Source organism: Nothoprocta perdicaria, unplaced genomic scaffold (assembly GCF_003342845.1).
Source record: "Nothoprocta perdicaria isolate Ctin4 unplaced genomic scaffold, notPer1 scaffold_2, whole genome shotgun sequence".
NCBI lineage: Eukaryota > Metazoa > Chordata > Aves > Tinamiformes > Tinamidae > Nothoprocta > Nothoprocta perdicaria.
The window spans coordinates 2481968-2502679 of NW_020455204.1; the positions used below are offsets into that span (position 1 = coordinate 2481968).

Below are 20712 nucleotides of genomic sequence, written 5' to 3' on the forward strand. Positions count from 1 at the left end.
CAGTTTGACCTTCAAAAGTACGTTATTATTGACARCTTTCATGCTGTCTCCTGATGATGCCTTGGCACTGAAAGTTAGATTTGCAGGGTCTAACTGCAGGCACTAATTTAGGTTAAAAGTTTATGTGCCCTCTCCAGCAGCAGCAAAATACTCCATCCAGGGTGCTTGTATGGGAAACTCAGATTTCTCCACAGAGAACACGAGGAACTGAAAGATGGATACGTTGAATGAGATTGCATGAATATCTTGTCCAATTCTGCACCAGTGCCCATGAAATCCACGTCCTAGAAAACCAACGCATTTAACTTGCCACACGGCAACTTAAGGCAGCAAGTCTTGTTCTAGACGTCACTCATCTCCGACCGCTCCTCTCCAGCCTCACTATAGAAGGTTTCCTGGCAAAGCAGCTTTACTGTCTTCATCATCTCACTGGAGTTCTGCACCCAACCTAAGGCTCAGGTAAATATTTCCCTGGGGTCTCTCAGGGGTTTACTAACTCTTTTTTGTTTTTTCCCTTCCTAGATGAACATTTAGGTCTAGATTTGAATTTAAAGGTGTGAGAGGAGACAGGAATGATGTTTAGCAACAACTCAAATAGCAAACATATTGCACAAGACAGCTCCCTCCCGCCCGTGGAAGCRGAGGCACCACGCGAGCTGTAGACGAGGCGAGTGTGGCAAGAGCGCTAATCCGTGCCACAAGGAAGGCTGGTCTGGACAGTTCAGCTTCAGAGACACATAGGCCAGGCTCACACCCCTTGCCCGCTCTATCCTTTGCAAAGCTCTGCAGTCTCCCCATTTCTGGACAGGCTGCAGATGGTTATGACAAGATTTTAGTAAACTCCCCTGGCCCTAAGTTCTCAGCTTCTTGCTCTTATCTTCATGCACTCAGCATGGCTTCACATACAAAAGCAACGCACTTTCTCCTTAAATGCCCCRCACAACAATAGCCATGTACCTTAAAGGAAAGCCTTGTCTTACAGATGACTTACCAAGCCCTTTGTATCTTCAAAGGAGGCATTTGTTAGCTCAATAGTGCAAGAAGTGGCCAGCCTCACCCCACAACAGGAACAACTGCACAGGCTGGTAGGGTTAGGCAGGGGACGTCACCAAGCATGGCATACACATGCCTTAGCATCACCAGGAACTCACTCACCAAACAGGACTAACTCTAAGTGCTGTCGCTGTTGGAAATGCAGCTTCCAAGAGCAGGGAGCAAGGGTGAGGGCAGACCCTTCCAACACCTCTCCTCCTGCATCAGGCTGGAGACTTGGATCTGCTGCCTTTCCCACTCCACCCCTGCCCTGCTCCTTACATGCTTCCTAGAGCACCTGCAGTGAGGTCCTTCCCAGGACACAGCTCCATGCTGGACCGTCCTTTGACTAGACCCAACATGGACAGTCTTCTTCTGGCACCAGGAGAGAATTGAGGCTTGGTTCTCACCTCCTTGAAAGAGAAGTGTCTCCTTTCCCTGATACAGAAGGGAAGGATGACTCCTGGTGTTGAGAATCAATTCTTTGTGAGTAACAAAATGGTAGAAGAGGAAAAAATAAAGCTTATAGTCACAGTTCTGGAGAGCCTCTTTTTGAAATTAGCCTTRCTAATACACATCCTAAATCTTGACCTTTGACCACAAAAGCAATTTAGGTGTTTACAACTGATGTCCAGGGTTATCTTGTACTCTTGGCAGAGCTGAGGACATCCACAGAGCCTGACAGCCATGGAAAAGCCCGCTGCAGACTCACACACTTCCAGAGCAGCTGTAGACACCAGCGGGGATATCCTAACATATTGAAAAATGACAGAGCTTCTGGCAAAATCTCTCCCGTCTCTACAGAAAACTCTCCTGAGGGGATGATCTACCTTGCATTAGATTTCAGCCAAGAGAACAGAAGGAATTTACGTTTGGTAAGGATGCATCATGCTGTCAAGCTTTCATGAAACTCAAGAAGTCATCAGTGCTTACACAGCCACCCCAAGGCCTTCCAGAACCAAAGCACCAGCCTTGATCTGCTTTCCCAAGTCAGACACCTCTCCCCTAAAACCATGGATGCCTGTCCATGTCACCTGCACGTCTCCCAGGTATAATTTTATACACGCCTGCTTTGAAGTGTCTTCAGYGCGAGCACTCCTGTGGCTCGCTGCATTTCTCCGATTTGGGAGGGTGGCAGAGTCACTGCACACATGAAGGTGGATCAACATGAACATCTAGATAAATCCTCCCATGCATGGCACACTCTGCTTGCTGTGCTCCTTGTGGAAACCCTACCCAATGGGTCCCCATCACCCCGTCCTCCTCAAAGAGGAGCACGTTACATGCCCCCTTTTCTCTTATTTCCCCCTCCAAAGCTTAGTCCCGAGAGGCTGCTGGGTGCAAAGCAGCAGAGGCGAAAGCAGGCTCCAAGCCAGACTAGTCCCGAGCAGGATTTGTGAGGGACAGAAGGGTCTCTTCGCTCTCTCTATGCAGCACTGGGGGGAAGCTCAGGGATACCCCAGCATTGRCTCCGCTGCAGGGCACCTCTGTGTCTTACCTGTCCAGATGCCTCCACATTGTCCTTCAAAGTCTCGGTCTGGGGAACAAGAGGGAACCGTCACAGCCGCAAAGGGAAGGCTCCGTCCAGGAGCACCCAACAGCACATGCCCAAATCCCAGAGATGCCCCCGCGTTGCAGGAAACGTGCACGATGCACCGCCTGGTGACGCAGGGACCTCGCCGCTGCCGCTCGCTGTCCTGCTGCCTTCCCTGCCCTCACAGAAGGGGGGMCACGAATCACTTCCTCAAGGAGCTTTCAGAGCTCAGACCTAAACTGTCCTACCCCTCGCTGCCCGAGGCCGCCGCGGCGCAGAGCCCCGGCCTCAGCGCRAGAGCTGGGGCAGAGGCAGGAGGCAGCAAGAAATGGGGAGGCTGGACTCAAGCCCAGACTGAGGTCTGTGTACCCACACAGAGGGGTCCTGAATTTCATGCAGGCTAGTGCATCACAGCATTGGGGGGGGCAACAAAAAAAAACATTTAGCTAAGATTTCTGTGGCTACTCTGTCAGTCTAGTCCTTAAAAGGACATTTCTGAGAACACGGAAGTTAGTAAATGGATCCTCTTCATATGCATGCACAAATATCTGATTAACTTTACTGCCTAGCTTCAAGAAAACGTTCAGCCTTTACTTCTAAACTAAAAAAAAGGACAAGTTATTCATTTCACGCAGTTATTCTCATCAACACCATGTTGATTGGAGGATTTTTAAGATGAACACTATGAAAGTCAAGTGCTTTGGAAGGGTTCTCATAGCATATTCATAGCCAAGGGATGGGAGTTTTGCATATGGCAAGAGACAGCTCCCCTCCAMGATAAATAGGGCAGCAAACATCTTCTCACAGAAGTTGGAGGCACTGCTGAAAGCGCTGTGTAGAATTTTCCCTAGGTTAGACATCACTTGATTACAGCAAACACCAAACCTGGCAAACGTTACGTAGCCTGCCCCGTGTTTGGTGTGGGGCGAGCGTAGCCACCTGCCCGTGCCCGCGTCCTGCCCCACGGCGCTCAGCGCTTCGCTGGGCTCCCGCACGCAGCACGGAAGCCACAGGTTGAATGCCACGTCATGGCACATTCAAGGGTCGGCTYGCACGGGGACCAGCACAGCTCTGCGTGCGGCCCAGGCACGCAGAAAGCAGCTCTTCCATTTGGGAGATGATCACAAAAGTTAGCCAAAACCTTCCAAGAGAGAGGGAGGGAGGAAGGCCCAGCTCGGTGGTATCACTTCTGTTCTTTAGAATGACACTGTTATCCATTCTAGTGAACTAAGCGCGACTGTTGCTGGCCCTGGTTTCAGCAAGTCTTTGAAGATGCACACGTGGGAGCTGAAAGAGCAATTTGAAGAAGCTGAAATCAAAACAGCAAAACCCCCAGAGGCTGATTATGGTGAAGCAATCAACATGCAAAACAACAGAAACAACAGCTTTGAATACACTGTTAGCACAAGGTTTCCTCTAGAAACCAGAACCTGGAAGTCAAAACACAGCTCATGCACCAAGCAAGTGTTTAAGAAGGCATCTGCAAAAGCAGCCAGTCCTCAGCACTGCAAAACACAGGAGTGGAGCAAATTGAACCTTCAAGCCAAACCAGCAAAACTAGAGTACACTGCTCCCTTGTACAATAAAACCACTTAACTAGTTTACCAACACATTTTGGAACTACACGATATCCAGCAAAAAGAGCTCACGCTAGATTTCACTGTATGGAGAGGAAGAAAAGGAAGAGTGGGAAGAAGAAAATGTTCCAAAAGTATAAACCCTTCCAGAGTGCTACTTCACTGAATTAAGTTACCTCAGAAAAACTTCCCATACTTTTATACTTTAGGAAATGGCTTGTTTTGTAAACATTAATCAATTTCTTTGTCATTTTATCTCATGGAAAACACATCTACAAATGACCAAGCAAAGCCTGAAGCAGCCACCCCCTGAACGACCTGCATATTCCTGTTAGCTTTTCTTATAAAAATCCATTAAAAATATCAATTAAAAAAAGCTAAATATAGCTGAATCATTCCCTACTGAATTATTTTATCACACARTTGAGTACCTGACTAACATAAGCGCACATACAGAAAAGTATTAGAATCATTTTATAAAAGGTGGAAGAAAAACGCTTAAGTTACTTCTATCCCTTTGATAAAACTAAATGCAAAGACCATTTATGACRGAGGTGGAGCGCAGGCTGATGCCTCCGGAGGCCCCGATGCCAAGCGTTGCCCTGGCTCGTGGTACCCTGCAGCTTCCTCGCGGGGCTCCCTCCATTCCCGGGATTTGTGACATCACAGAGCCGCAGCGCTGGGCAGCCGCGGGCTCCGGCGGCGCAAAGCGCCCGGGCGGCCACCATGGAACGGCAAGATGCAGCGTGCTGGTGCGGATGAGGCGCCCCCGGCCCCCCTCGCTCACCGCTCCTCCAATACGATGGACGATATCATGGTGCTTGGCAAGAGAGGCTACAACGTGGGCGTCACGCTGGGGGAAGGCTCRTACGGCAAGGTGAAAGCGGCCTACTGCGACAGGCTGAAATGCAACGTGGCCATCAAGATCATCGACAAGAGGAAAACGCCCCAGGATTTCCTGGAGAAGTTTCTCCCCAGGGAAATAGCTGCTTTGAAACGTATGAACCACCCCTCAATAGTCAAAACCTACGAGATATTCGAAACGTTCGTGGGCAAAGTGTACATCATAATGGAGCTGGGCGTAAGGGGAGACCTGCTGGACTACATCAAGGTTACCGGAGCCATGAAAGAGGATATGGCCAAGAGAAAGTTTCTGCAGTTGGCGTCTGCCATCAGGTACTGCCATGACATGGATCTTGCTCACAGGGACCTGAAATGTGAGAACGTCCTCCTTGATAAAGACCTCAACATCAAGCTGTCAGACTTTGGCTTTTCCAGACCCTTAACTCGGGATGAAAACGGGCAAATTACGCTCAGTAAAACGTTCTGCGGGTCTGCTGCTTACGCAGCCCCCGAAGTGCTACAGGGCATTCCTTGTAATCCCAAATTTTGTGACATTTGGAGCCTGGGGGTCATCCTATACATCATGGTCTGTGCATTAATGCCATTTGATGATTCTAACATCAGAAAAATGGTCTGGGTTCAGAAACAACACAAGATCCATTTCCCCAAGTCCAGGCACCTGACTGCAGCGTGCAAGGATCTCATTTACCGCATGCTGCAGCCAGATGTGTCTCAGAGGCTGAACATAGAACAAGTTTTAAGCCACTCTTGGTTGCAGACTCCAGAAACCGCAAAACCTTCAACAGCACCAGCTGCAGAAGAGGGCGAGTGTTCCCAGAACCTGCAAGAGCAAAAATCTGAGCAAAACCAGCAAGCAGAATCCCCGCCTGCAGAAAAGGAAGGAGAGAGGGAAAAGGAATCTTCTTAGTTATAGCTGGTTTTAACAGTATCACAGCAGCTGATCTAACTCGTGAACTGCTAGGTTTCAACTTCTGATTCCACGAACCCTTTCAGAAATAGTCCTTGTCTTCTGCTTTACAATCAAAGCATAGAGGATGCAGTGCTGAGCTGAACAAACAGCTTAGCACTACTCAAAAGGCCTGTCTCTGAGATGGTTTGCAGGGAGCAGAAGTTACTGCTGGACGCACGTTGGGCAGCTTTCCTTCAGGTCACTGTGCAGTTGACTGGCATTTGCAGATCACTGCTCCCATCTCTCAAGCTCCTGCTTGCACTGGCCGAAGGAGCCACACGTGCATTAGCCACACGGTGGATTCAGCACCACAAGGGCAGGGCAGGTTAYTAGAAAGTGTCAGCTGATGTCCAAAACTGTATGTGTATACTGTTCTCATGAGGTACTAACGCTCTTGACAGGCCCCCTGTACACTCAAGATCATCAGTTTAAGCTCTGGTCAAATTAAAGAGAAGACCGCTAAAATTCCGGGTCCTGTCTTAGTATATGCACAGTTGGAACATGGAACTGAGGAGCTTACAGACCTGACTGTATCTTTGCTTTTAAGTTGCAAGATCTACCTCCCTTTTCTGCAAAGCACAGAAGGAATTTTGACACGCTACAGAAAGGTTTAGTCAACCTTTGAGCAAGTATTACCACATTTTATAAATAGAGATATCTGTACACAGAAGTATTGAAATGCAGTCACAGGGTCATCTCAAAAAGAGAAAAATATCTTCACAAAATCCTTGCTGTTTTCCGAGAGTCCAATGTTTTCTCTGTCACTGCAGGAAGCATCCGTACGCTATGGCAGCCTTATACAACATATCCCTGTGTTTCCAAGGGAAGTTAYAGCACAATAGAAAATGTTTCATTTCCAAAAAACACATCATAGGCTACTTCAGTGATGTGGTCTAACAGGAGAGCTGGTCCCAGAACTAGAAACTGCTGCGTTCTCTTCTGGCAGCTGCACTTAGACACCCCTTAATACTGATGGTTCCACCACATCCAGTTGGCAGCTAATCCAGTATCGCCTTGATGATGAAAGGACTATTTAGAAGAAATCAGAAATTCTTTAGAAGAAATCAGATGCCTTTCTTCTTTTAGGAAGCTGCAGTAAATTGTCTGTGATTGACGTAGTATCCTGAGACACTGGTGTCTGAGACACTGTCCTTGGCTGCGGGGTGCCCGTGGGCGTCCGGGGCCCGGCTGCTGGCGTCTTGTAGCCGGGCGTTCCCGTGTGGGCTGGGGAGGGGGTATAGCTGGCACGCAGTGCTTTGTCTGTGTATTTACTCGCAGTCCTGTTCACCAGCCGTTGCAAAGCTGGTGACATAGCCGGGCTTAGTCCTTTGGGAGTAAGGCTGGAATAGAATAAAYGTTTAAAAGATTATTTTTCACTAAAATCTTGCCATTTATCAGGAAGGGCATCAATACTCCCATGGGAGGGCTTGGTGGCCACTTCCCCCAGGCCAGACCCACTGGCTGYAGAAGACATTTCACAAGCTGGTAGTTGCAGCCCATCTCTCTAGAGAGCTACAGTAACACAGACACATCTGATGTCCCTCCCGAATATGAACAGCACTGCCTATCTTTCCCTTGAGCCTGCTTTGTCCTTCGTGTGACCCAATTAAGCAAGTCTTTTCATGCCTCCTCTTACTGCAACGTGGCAGGTCATATTTCTGGGGCACTGCCTAGGTGCTGTAGGGCAGAACAGTAAGGCTCACAGGAGGGTAAAATCAAGATCAGCCACCAACCACGTTTCCTTGGGAATTAAGTCTCTTTTTACTTCTGAAACATTTTAGCTTGACTGTACCGCTTTCTGCTTCCAGCACTGTAATTCCTCCCTTTCTGCACACACTGATTTAAATCTCTTCAAGAAACACCCATCCCCGATTCTGCTGTCAGGGTCTGTACAGGCAGAACACAAGTCTTACCTGGCCAGGTTTTCTGTGACTTTTCGAAGGGCCTCCTGCTTTTTTGCTCGGTTTTTAGCTGCTACTTCGTTGGCCATCTTGAGTCCTAGCCTCTCACGGCGCCCAGGCTCCAGGATCTATAAATACACCACACAGTTCACCCATCAGAGTACCAATAGGAGTGCTGCATAAATGAGTCAAAGCACCTTCACAGTTGTACTGCAGCCCACAAGGAGCTAAAGTGGGGAGGGAGGAGGACAGCCCACTCCTCTCTGCTGCTACCCAAAGCCAGAGAGGACACAGGGAGACCTTGAGCCTGCCTTAGCAGCTAACAAAATTGGTAGAACCAGTTCAGTCAAGGAAGCAGCCACTACCTCTGGCATTTCCTCCCGCTGTCTCTCCTAGACAAACAATGTCACCTGTGTCTTGCTCAGGCTGGCCGGCAGCCAGCCAGCTCACAGGCAAACACACACATTGCTAAACAGGGGGAAAAGCAGTCAAAGGCTTCAAAACAGAGGCCCATACAGCAAATTACACCTTTTCTAACTAAACGGTCTCTAGCAGCAGGGTCAGGTGCCATTAGGAAATCCAGGATGCCTTTTCTGCCCGAAAGTGATACAGCTGCCTGATTGTGAGAGCAGAAAGAAGAAGACAGAGGGAAGCCAAAGATTTCTATTTTCACACATTAAAACCAGAGAAATYGGAGGCCTCTCCAGCTTCCTCAGAAAGCCACTTTGTCTGGGCCCATTGTAAAACACTGAGTCTCACCCTCTTGCCAGCAATGAGTGTTCCACCCAGGCACCTCCACCAAGCAGCTTTCATGTGGAGCCACGTCCACCTCCACCCTCCCAGCAGAATCTAGATCATTATTCTCAAGGACCGAAAACACAGCCCAGATGTGTCACACACCTCCCAGCAATGTTAGTCTGCAAGTTAAGCAGCTCTTTCCATTTTTAGTGCATCCTCCCTTCTCCTTCCCCCAAAAAAGTAAGAATGACATGCTGAATCCTGGCATGAAATACCTTGAAGGCTGGTCCAGGTGTTCTGTCCACATAGGGTGTTTCTGATCCCTCTAAACGCAAAGGGGTGCTTTCGATTTCACCCCATGTCATAAGAGGAGATTCATTCACACCTACAATAAATTAGAAAAGTCATACTGATGCAAGACGTTTTTGTTTAAAAGAGACAAAGAGAAAAAAGGGAGAGAGAGAGAGAGAGAGAGAGAGAGAGAGAGAGAGAGAGAGAGAGAGAGAGAGAGAGAGAGAGAGAGAGAAGATCACAGGGGAAAAACCCCACATCCTCTATTTAATGATAAGGTGTATCCTATTATGAGGGCATGATCTTAAATCCAAAGGACTGCCTATAGCTGTGTCACCCTCTAGTTTATAATACTCAAGCACTGTCCTCTCCATATGTTTTCTTTTCCATTTGCTGTGCTTTTGCTTAGAGACACTTTCATTTTTTTCCTCTACAAAATTAGTCTTCCACTCTGTTACGAAAACTCCTTAAACACAGTGAACCACTTGAAAGAAGGAAAAGAGGTAGAGGACTTTAGACAGATGTTACAGACAGACATACTCTCAGTTCGTCTGTAGGCTGGCATGTGACAAACTGACTGTATCTTTCCTTACAGCTACAGCTGCAGAGTAGCTGCACTGATTAAATCACTGGCTAGGGAATCTTACTGCCCGAAGTTTGGAAAAATGCATTTACACTGCAGAAAGGAGGTGTGTTGCAAATGCCACCTACAGGCTCTTCAGAGGAAAAGCCTCACTGTCGCTAGTGAGGAAAGTCAAGGAAACATAGTGGTTGGTGAAAGAAAGCTGAAAACTGAGACATCACATTTCAACTAAGAGACACACAACAACACACAAGTGTATTCAAAGGGAGAAGAAGCTAGAAAGCAGGAGAGGTGGAGAAAACCACAGGCTAGACCACAAAGCAAGAAAAGCCTCTGTGTGCCACTCTGAACCAACACTCAGCAAACTGCCCAACACGCATTTGGTCATGAACGCTCCCCATTTTGCRAGATGGACAATTTAATTTGTCAGAAGTTTAATGCTTGTGAAATGTCTGAGATCCTTTTAGGCCACTAGAAAAGCACTGCCCAGGAATAAAACAAGCTCCATAGCACCCCACTTGCCCAGAATGCCTCACCCTATGTGATGTGATCTATGAAGTTGCATGGCAGCATGTTCAGAGCTTCTCAGATACTTCACGACTTCTGCTCCAGTGGCTGGAGTAGAAGCGAGGCACTGAATCAAGCCAGCACACACCACACACGAGAAAGCCATCAGTTCATGAGACACGTGCAGACAGACTGCTTACCTACTTGTCTAAGCATCAATAATAATACTGCAGYGCTAGATGAACAGTACATCGTGATAAATGAAGTATTAATCCTCTTACATCACAACAGCCAAGAAAATTCTCTTACCAGGAGCAGGAGAGGGTGTAGCCACAAATCCATATCCATTCACTTTTGGAGACTCCTGGGGTATCAGCTCTTTCCCATCTGGTCCCACTTTGCCCTGTTTGTACTGTAACAAAAGAGACATCCTTCATTTGCCTCTGAAGAAAGGTCTATCCAGCACATGCACAGATCTGCTTTATGAACAACACAGGAAGGCTGAATCTAACACGGTTTTGATCAGAAGCAAAGTCATCTAACCTGAGCATTGAGTGCTGCAGCTTGTTGGAGCTGGGATTTGCTCACAGCTTGACTAAAAGGGTCCTTCACAAAACGTGTGTTTCGATGGACAACTTCCCTGGGCTTTTTGAATATGTCATCCTCATTGGGTACACCTGGAATGATACACACAGATTTTTAACTAAAAGTTCAGGTACCACGGCACATTGCCTAGTGAAGTCCCAGAGAACATAAGCTTGGCCATGCATTTTTATGTGAGAATCCAGCATCAAGTGCAGCTGTTTATCTCCAGCAATTTAAATAATAATTGCACTAATCTATGTTGTGCAACACCTGAAAGCTATGAACAAATTAAGACTAGGCTTCTGAGGAGCAGCAAAGTACAGAAACTATTGATTATACATTTACAAAAAGAAGATGGGATTACTAAACGAGTTGCTGTGGAAAACTACATCTTATCTGAACTTTATAATCAGAAAAAATAAAATGCAGCATAACCAGAAAGAACTGCTTAGCCATCTGTGGAAATACTAATAGCATTGTCTGGAATGAGACCATCCGAATCCAGGCTCTCCCGAGGGCCCCGCACACCCCACCTGTAGGGTAGTACATGAGGGTATTCCGAGCCGTGTACTCCCACGTCTCCAGCCCAGCTTTCACATTTTCAAGGGCCTGCTGCTCTGCTGAAGGAAGTGCCAGGTTGTTATTTCGTCGCTGAAAGGAATATAAAGAAAAAAAAACATGTCTAAAACRGAAACCTGCACTCTTCTAAGCAGGTATACATATCTGGCTCAGTTCAGTCCCCTCTTCAGTTATGTGTCCCCCTACACCTTCCATCCGTGTGGCAAAAGTCTCCCTCTCTGACAACAGGTATTCTAGAAACATCCTCTTCCTAAGTGAGATTCCAAACAGGAACTCTATATGAAGTTCTGGCATAAAAACTAAGCAAAGACTAAAGGCTTAACTTCCCAGAAAAAGTTTATGATTTTATTCATTTTGTCTTGTAACACTTATATTGGTTTCAAGGTTCTTTTTGCTCAATCCACCAATCAAAAGTAAATCATCATCTTCATTGCTCAGAAAGGGAAGAGCAGGTTACATTACTCGTATCTAAAATAACGACAGTCTTACAAAGCCATAGCTTGGGAGCATTCAAACATTTCCATAGTGAATACAGCCACTGAAGCATCTGACATTCACACTCTTACCCACATTAACCCACTCTTAACAGCATTCTAGTACCACCAACATGAACACAAAGCAAGTGGAAGGCAGGCAGCCACTGCAAAGTTACCTCACTTGAAAGCTCTCGCACTAATCAAACTAGTCAAATACTTCCAGGAGCTATATAAAAGACATTTTAATCGACACCGTCTTTAGTGCATATCTACATATTTTTTAAAAGCTGTATTGTCACTGAACTCATCAAATGAGGCATAGGAAATTTGTCTGCTAAATATATGGATACACAGACATGCTGTACAAGAAAGCACAAGGTCTGCTCACAGAGTGCTGGCTGGCAGAAAGACAAAGGGCAGGAGCACAAGAGCAGCTCCAATAGCTTCGCTTTCCTCTCTCTCAGTAACCTGATCTGATACAGCTCCCACATTCTCCTGCTGTCCACCTTTTAACTCTGGATTACAGCAATGAATATGCACAAGGGGCCGTGGAGGGCATATCATTACCACAGATTCTTTAAGGATTTACATTAGCTGAGATAAAAAACATAATGCTCATGAAGATGACAATTCTTCTGCAGAGTTAGCCCTATTATGTACAATACTTTGTATTAGCAGCTGAACAGACTATTACTGATAATAGAAATAGAAAACAAAATGAGAAAAAAAAACTGCAGATAACAAAAGGCTGATGGACAAACATCAGGAACGGCTCTTTGGCTGCTCTCCACTGTATTGGCCCTTATGGAAGAGACTGCCAAGAACACTGACACTTGTGCGTAGGGCCGTGCTTCACAGCTATAAACTCTAGGGAGAGACAGATCATTCCTCAGTGACAAAGTCAACATTGTCTTTGAGTTACAGAYGGAAAAAACAGATTCCTTTCTGTATCATTTCAGAAGAAATGAGATACGCTAGAGTCRTTTTCCTACCTGGGCATACTCCTCTTCTGCACTGTACAGCCAAGCATGTTTGACTTTCTCCTTCTCTTTAGCCACTTCCATGATCTGCTCAAATGAAGCATTATCTTCACTCGTGTGTTTTGCTAAGAAGCTGTCCAGACTGGGAAGTTCATCTTTAGCATCTTTTTCCGCTTCTCCTAGCAAGGGGCAGGGGGGAAGAAACCCAAGACTGATTAACACTTCCCTTTCTAGAAAGGAGCTGTACGTAGCTCTTAATCCCCTCTGAGAGGGGRCTTTCTACTGACCCACTAAAAATTAACATGAAGCTTGTGAAARGAAAAAAAGTGTGCTCAAAATAGTAGAGTAATAAATTATTTTGGAAGATGTATAACCAATTTTCACATAAAATCTGTTAATGGCATTTATAGTTATTCATGTTGAAGGAAAAAAGCAAGAATGGCCAGCTGCTAGCAGACATTTTTAGCAGTATATGAATAGTTCTGTGCCTGGTTTGAAGCTTCCTGACAAAATTAATTTTGTGTGACAAGAGGAATCTTCTGTCTTCAAAGAAGTCAACTGAGTCAAGAATTTATATAGCCATAAAGAGATCCACAATTGGGAATTCACAGAGCTGTAAAGTATTACCTCACATCTAACATCAAGTGTTTTATTTTTGCTACTATAAGGCTAAAGAAGATGACTTTTTCATCTGCTAAACTCCTCAAACCATTACAGAAGGGCAAAAAAGGACTCATAGCAATATCTCTGTGATGCTGAAGAATTCAACTAGAGAAATCACATTGCCTTACCTTCCTCTGCAGCTTTGAAGCCAACCTTGGATTTATTGGCAAGTGGAAGACGTGGATGCACTTCAGGGGTTTCAAACGTGGCTGGAGTAACATCTGTAATAGAAAAGGATTCCCGTGGTTACCAGAGTGCAGGGCAGTGGCGATAATATTTTGCAGCACAGCAAAAGTCATGAGGCAAACAAGTCATAGAAGATAGTTATGAAAAGAGGAACTAGTGAATTAAAGAGCTGAAAGAAGTGAAAAGACTTCAAAATACTYTATGCAATTCAGTTCCAACCATTGAACAATATCTACTTTCAGCTAAGATACTATTTGTCTCCTACTGAAAACGTCACAGAACGGTAAAGCTCCTATATATTTGCCATACTATCTATGGCCTCACTCAACAAAAGCAGGCAGCAATACCAACGTGGTAACAGCCTTAACGCAGGCATTAAGGTAACAACCTTAATGCAGGACAGCACCCACTATAAGGGAAGGAAAGGAATGCACTTGGTAACACGTGGCCCTTGCCATGGGAGAGCTAAACTCCATAGGAAGAACATATCTAGGTGCTGGGCTTCAGCACAGGAAAYATTTCAATATCTTAAAGCTAGTATGCAACTGTACACTCCACACTTGCCCTGTGAAGCACTGATAATCACGAGCTTTCAACACCTTATTGCTTCCTCAATATATTACTATTGTACTTCTGAATGCACAGTAAAAGTACATGGAAAAGTAGTAAAAATATCTAATACAATAATAAAGATTCAAAACCAGTCTAGGATTTTAAATAGTAAAATACTTTAAGTTATAACAAGTAACATGATCTTGGGAACAATACTGAAAAAGTATGTCTATAGGAATGGTTACTCTAAAGAATCATTTCCTCAATAAATTACTAGCCACTATCAAAAAAGTCCAGCACTAGATACTAAACTGCTTAGAGACCAGAGACTGGCTAGTGTCCAATGCGGGATATTAAACCCCAGGGAGTATCAATTTYGATGCTTTAAAACAGTCGTAGTTTGCATGAAGACGCATAAAAGGGAACAATGCCATTAGACATAAGCCGTTATGTTTTTAGAAGGTTCTAACAAATAAGAAGYGAGGTCCCAATCTGTTAAGACGGGGTTTTCCCATCCCCGCATAGCCCTGGCCACAGAAACGACAGAACCGCGGGGTTTGCTCGCTTCAAATGCCCATCCCGGGGCCCGGGAGGCGGAAGGCGACGCGGGCCGGTGCCTACAGGGCGCGGGCGTGTCGCGGGCCGGCCTGCCCAGCGAGGAGCCGAACTTGATGGCGATCTGCCGCATCTTCTCCAGGTCGCCGCTCTCCTCCGCCTCCAGGTACTCCTTCTGCGCGCGCAGCTTCTGCACGTCGGGGAAGAAGTCCCGCTGGATGATGCTCTCCAGGCCCTGCGGGGAGACGCGCGGGGCGGCCGGGCCGTGAGCGCCGCGCTGGGCCGGGCGGGCCCCGCGGGCCCCGCGGCGCCGCGCGCCTCACCTCGATGTAGGCCTCCTCGTCCAGGATCTTCTTGGGGCGCTTCGCGGCCGCCCGCGCCGCCGCCGCCGGCACCGGCCCCATCGCGGCGGCCCCGGGCGCCGCAGGCACCAGCGCGCGGGCCGCCGCCGCCGTCCCCTCCATGGCGCCGCCAACCGCCCGCCCCTCCTCGGCCGCCGTCGCCGACGCGACGCGCCGTGACGTAAGAGAGAGGCGGGGGAGGAAAGGGCGCGCGCAACTCTCCCCCCCCCCGCGCGCGGGCGGGGGATCATAGAGAGGTGCGTGCGCGGCTGAGCGCCCCGGTTCCCATGGCAACGGCGCGGCCTACCCGGAGGGGCCGCCTCGGGCCCGAGGGGCCCCCCCGGAGCGGGTCCCCCCCGGAGCGGGGCCTCCCCGGAGCGGGGCCCCCCGGAGCGGGGTCCCCCCGGAGCGGGGCCCCCCCGGAGCGGGGCCTCCCCGGAGCGGGCCCCCCCGGAGCGGGGCCCCGGGTCCCGCTGTGGTCGGGTCCCGTGGGGCGGCCCTGGCGCTCGGGAGGCTGCCCGGCTGCGCAGCGCGGCCCTGTTTACATCGGGGTGGTGTCTGGGCGAGCGGAGTCCGTGGCTGCACCCGCGGAAATCCCTGTGTGTTTGCCAGGGAAAACAGCAGCAGCCGCGTGGACCCGCGGCACCTCGCGTGCCACAGACCGCACAGTCGCTTGCAAGGTGTTTTTTATATCTGCAGTAGCAGAACGGGCACAAATGGGCCATGCCCAGAGCACAGCGGCTGGAGGGGCCTCCGGGTTTGCACACACTGGAAACCGCTGGGTTTGCACACACTGGAAACCGCGGGGTTTGCACACACTGGAAACCGCGGGGTTTGCACACACTGGAAACCGCCGCTCGCCTGGGGCAGCGGCCGCGGCTCAAGCGCCTCAGCGTGACGGCTTCTAATTTATTTGTCACATGGAAGGACTAAGACTTGAAATGCGCTGCCCGCTGCTACCCGCGCTCCCCTCGCAGGGCAACAGAGGTTCCCGTTGGCGCCGTCGCTTTGCCCCTGCGGAAGGGCTGCCCAAGGGCCAGCGATTCCCGGGGTTCCCATGCCGCGGCTCTCCCGCTAGCAGCTCTCCTCTGGGGACTGCATGGGGCCTTGGAGGAGCAGAGCTGAAGCTGTCRCCCTCTTCTGATGCCGCCACTTGGCCCGGCGATTTTTAAACCAAACCTGAAAGGCCAAAAAGAAGAAACGTGGAATTCTGCACTTCGTTTGGTGCCAGCCGTCAGGCAGTTGCATTCCTGGAGCTTACAGTGTGGCACTAAGCTTTGGGATACTGCCATGCATTTCCCAGGATAAACCCCCCTGCACAGTCTGTTTGACACAGTCCTGCTCAGACACACGAGGGACGTGAGGGAGCTGGGATCCCCACAGCAAACACCAAAATCCTGCAGGCCACAGAAGGATGGAACAGACCTGGGTGCAGAGTGTCAGCAGAATTAGGTGCCCGCTTGTGTGTGTGTGTGTATTTATATAGGTGTATCTATGGGAATATTTATGGCGCCAGGCTGCCAAAATCAACCAGCAGCAGAACTGTTTTCTACTCTTCCATTATGTGCCAAACCTAAGCTGTGTTTTCTCAAAAACCTAAGAGTGTTTTTTGTTTTGTTTTTTAAATTAAGCCCTGGGGGGGGGGGAAAAAAAAAAAAAAAGATAGGCTAATGCTTGGGACTGGCTTCTCGGGATGCTTTGTAGCCAACGGAATGGGGAAATACTCCTGGTGGCACCTCACCGAAGGGCAGGATCTCACCTCTACCCTCTCCTCCTTCAAGTGAATGCGGTTTGCGAGGTGCTCCCTGGTGATGACGTCTGGGTACTGGTTCTGGTGGAAAAGCGTCTCCAGGGCCCGCAGCTGCTCCTCGGTGAAGATGGTGCGATGGCGCCGCGTGCGCCGCTGCGCCTGCTGCAAGCCCTGCCGCTCGCCCGGGCCGCCCCGCGGCCTCGTGCCGGCGCCGGCCGCGGAGCGCAGCAGCCGCACGGGCCAGGGCAGCCGGGCGGCTGCGGGAGGGGAGCCACGGTCAGCGCCACCGGGAGACCGAGGGCTGCAATAAAGATCCTGCTCACGCGGGGGCCGCGCGGGGGGCTCGGAAGGAGGTGCTGGATCGTGAGGGCAGCGAGGGGGGCTCAGGGCATCACCTGGGGAGAAGGGTGCGGGCTGCCTTTTCCCTGTTCGCTTACCAGCTGCAGTATGACCAGCTCCAAAAAGTCACTGGAAACACACAGCCCAGGTGAGAGGGGAAGAGATGCCTTTTAGTAATGAAATGGGGGATCTTTGAGCCTTCAGGCTTTAAGGGTTTTTTGAGCCTTGAAGACATTTTAAGGTTTTAAGGTAAAACCACATTGTGAGTTTATGTTTGTTTGTTTTTGTTTTTCTGGTAGATACAAACAAAAAGTCTGTCCATCTAATGCCCAGTGGGGTTCCCCAGGGCTGGTGCCTTGGCAGCCCGAGCAGGACGCGCTGCACAGAGCCCTTCCGCTCCTGGGAGCACCATCACCTTTAAGCCCCGAGCAGTAACACAGCAGTGCCCRGCAGCAAATACCACCTGCAGTTTCCAAACCTGATCTTAGAGGTGGTGCTGAGAACGGGTCCAGCTGCCTCTTGCCAGAGCCAGGCTCTAAAAACGCCACCGTGGCACCGTGGCAGGCCAGAAAGGAGACTCTAAGCCCAGCCTTTCCCGCTGCCCAGCGYGGGCACCACTGTGAGGCCCCTTCCCCAAGCCCCTGCAGCCATCGCAGCCCAACACTCACCCAGCCAGCTCGGCGAGTCCTGCAGGGAACGGGCGCTCACGTGCGAACAGCAGCAGCAGCCGCAACCTGCAGCTTCCAGCTCTTCCTCCTCRTCATCCTCCTCGCGCAGGGGGCCGGCTGCGACCCCCTCGAGCTCRCACAGCCGCCCGGGGGCACAGTCCAGGAGCCCCTGGAGGCACAAGGGCACCAGGAGCGGGGGGCTTCTCCCTGCCGGGCTGGAGAGGATGTTCTCGATGCTGAACGAGCACGGCTGCTTCGGGCCTCTCCTGCTGCTTTCAGCGCCGGGCACTGGCTCCGAAGACATCCTGGAATGTTGCTCCAGGGAAGCTCTCCAGGAGTCACCAGTAGAGCGGGGTCTTACAGAGAAAAAGACCCCTTACACTCAGGTAGCTTTTAAGGCAGATCATTGAAGCCGCCCGGAATCACCCGTTTGCCTTGGGGCTTGAAGTGACTGTCATTCCTGCACCTGAGTTTCTATTTTATACACACCCTCACACACACTTTTTTTTTTTTTTTCATTCTAACCTAGCTGCTTTATGACTGAAGCCATCCTAAATATATATATAGAGAGAGATATAATCCCTTTGGACAGAAAACCATAAACCCCTCTGTGAATAAAATAAATTCTAACTAATCTTGGCAGCTTTGTGAAGGGTTAGTGTGGATCTAAGATTTAGCTAATCCCACAAAAATGACTCAAGAAGGAAATCTGATTTCTCCATCTCAGGCATAGGTCTGGGGTGGTTATGATCTCCATTGTGCTGGAGCCTCCAGTGCAAGGAAGGGGGAGGATAGCTGTTCCCAGCCTGGAAATGCACCGGAGGATTAACTCCTTAAAAGCTGCAAATTATCCCTTCCTCTGTCCAAAAGAAAGCTTTCCCTTCAAAAGAGACCTGTCATATCATACAATATGAGAGAGAAGGAGAGTTCAGCTTAATAAAAAATCATTTTTAATGCTAGCATAGCCTTTGGCTGCACCAGAACTCTCTGTGAAAGTTGATTTATTTTCTGCTTTGAGCACAGAAATCATGTTTTCCCTCCTTCCCTTTTACCGCACCTCCACTGCTGTAATCACAATAATACTACAGATGCTTTGCATGTGTCTAACATACGCTTTGTAAGGATTCAAGGCCCTTAACAAATTAGATTAGTGGCAGCTCAAAGCACCTCTGTAACATAGATTAGTGGTGTCTCGCTGCCTGCACTGCCACCCACAAGGGGATGGGATCAGCTGCAGCCCTGCTCGCAGCCACAGCAGGGTTTGCAAGGGAAGGGGATGAGCGGGGCCTCTGCGTGGACGGCAACAGCAAGGCTCGGCAGGAACCCACACGGGAACGTGGCCTTGGAGCCAGCCCTAGTGCTGGAGGAAAACACCACGGGCTGCGAGAGAAAGCGCTGCTCCTATCTCCTGTCTCCTATCTCCTCCAGCTATTCTGATTTTCCAATGTATTTTATAATTACATTCCATAAATCTGTAAATAACTGCTGCCGACTTAAGGAAAAATGCCTCGTGGTCTGTTCATTGCTACCTTGCTGACACATGAGTGGCCCTASAGAACCAGGTTAGCACCAGAGGACTGAGTTAGCACTGCTGATCCTTGCACGTTGCTGCCTGGCTTCCATRGAGATGTCCCAACAGGGAGGCAGGGGACAGATGTGGCCCTGGCTCCGCTCTCCCACGCACTGGGCAGGTCCAGGTGGCCAGGCTGGGACCAGACGGGCTGTGGACAAGCAGGATCCGACCCTCTCTGCTCCCAGCTGCGATAACCGCACGCTCCAAGCGGATTAATTCTCATTCCCCATCCATAACAAAAGCTTTTCCCTGCTTCCYCTGCCTGCGCGCTGCACATGCACTTAGCCTATTAGTATCTCTGCTGATTGCTTTCTTTCATTTGTCCCATACCTTTCACTTCAGAAAATGGACTGGTAATACTTCTTTTATCAAAGAATTACAGRATTTAGGACCCAGATCTTACAAAGAGACTTTTGATAGCTGCTGGTAATCAAATCCCAATCGGCAGACACTTCTCTGCACCCTGTTACCAGCGAGGAATAAAGGGAGGGGATTATTGATGTTCTGTTTACTGAGCCTTCAGAGATAGGATCGCTGGGCTATTTCATATTAGAAAAGAAAAGGAAAATAAAACAAGAAAGAAAAAATGCAGACAAGGGAGGACAATATAGATATAGATAAAAAAGAACGAAACAGGCTCTTATAATTTTCTTATTGGTTAAGGAGATTCCAAAGCCATTATAGAGGATTAGCAAAAAAGTTAATCTGCTTTAGCTGTTTGCCTGTCAAAAGTGAATTTACAGGGTTTGAAAATCCTTCCAGTGGTGAAACTGGAGAAAATGCCCCTCTGCCTCCCCTTCCCCGCCGTGTGCATGAAGGCCCAGGGAGGCTGAAGGAAAGTCTRGAGGGCTGCTGGGGTCCTCGACACGAGGAGGCTGGGAGAAGCCGAATGGAGGGTCGGAGGGACCACGGGGACACGTGCACATGGAGGCCCAAGGAGGCTGCATGAAAGCCTGGAGCTCCCCGGAGTCCCTCCTGTACAGGCACAAAGTGGCCGTGATGCTTGGGGTAGTGGACAAGCAATTGTGGAAACGCAAACGTCCTCACACTTTGCGAATCCAGGGGCGTTTTGCTACATGCAAGGGGAGCACTGAGGGCAGTGCCAGCCAGATTTGTTCTCCCAGGTTATTTCTAAAACAGAAGGGAGGTGGATGTGGATGGTCAATGTGGCTGGAAGCGCAGGCAGCCTGTCCCAAAGGCATCACTCGCCAGGACATGGGGCAGCAGCACCAGACTGGGACATGATCGCATCCCTGGTGACACCAGGAGCTGCCAGGGCTGCACAGGGACCCCAGGGCTGCACGGAGAAGACAACCCCAACCCCAGCACCTCTGGGGAGCCAGGCCGGGAGGAAAAACAGTGGCCGGGGAGGCTGCAGGGGGGCTGGTTGGCGGTGGCGGCGCGGGGCAGCCCGCCAGGCTCCGGCAGCACTAGATGGGGCTGCTGAGTTTGCCGCGCGCTCCTGGACTCTATGGGCGGCGGAGGAGCC

At 49.4% G+C, this 20712-nt stretch overlaps 3 protein-coding genes across 3 annotated transcripts; 1 reads left to right on the plus strand and 2 right to left on the minus strand.

The window, feature by feature from the left end:
• The first annotated feature begins 4945 nt into the window (after nucleotides 1–4945).
• LOC112945998 (testis-specific serine/threonine-protein kinase 1-like) lies at nucleotides 4946–5938 on the plus strand. Its single transcript, XM_026037755.1, has one exon. The coding sequence runs from the start codon at nucleotides 4946–4948 to the stop codon at nucleotides 5912–5914; it is 969 nt and encodes a 322-aa protein (XP_025893540.1). The 3' UTR covers nucleotides 5915–5938.
• A 425-nt stretch (nucleotides 5939–6363) lies between these two features.
• Nucleotides 6364–14941, minus strand: ESS2 (ess-2 splicing factor homolog; the record flags this gene model as incomplete). The annotated part of the gene is made up of 10 exons (XM_026037457.1): nucleotides 6364–7296; nucleotides 7870–7985; nucleotides 8871–8980; nucleotides 10286–10388; nucleotides 10520–10653; nucleotides 11095–11212; nucleotides 12609–12775; nucleotides 13388–13480; nucleotides 14619–14787; nucleotides 14876–14941. Coding segments are annotated over 10 exons (1362 nt in total), but the record flags the coding sequence as incomplete, so codon positions are not given.
• Nucleotides 14942–15967: 1026 nt separating this feature from the next.
• On the minus strand, nucleotides 15968–17954 carry GSC2 (goosecoid homeobox 2). Its single transcript, XM_026037821.1, has 3 exons — nucleotides 17651–17954; nucleotides 16653–16900; nucleotides 15968–16072 (listed from the first exon to the last, which is right to left on the minus strand). Exons 1-3 carry the CDS (start codon nucleotides 17952–17954, stop codon nucleotides 15968–15970), a joined length of 657 nt encoding a protein of 218 aa, XP_025893606.1.
• Between the last annotated feature and the right edge of the window lie 2758 nt (nucleotides 17955–20712).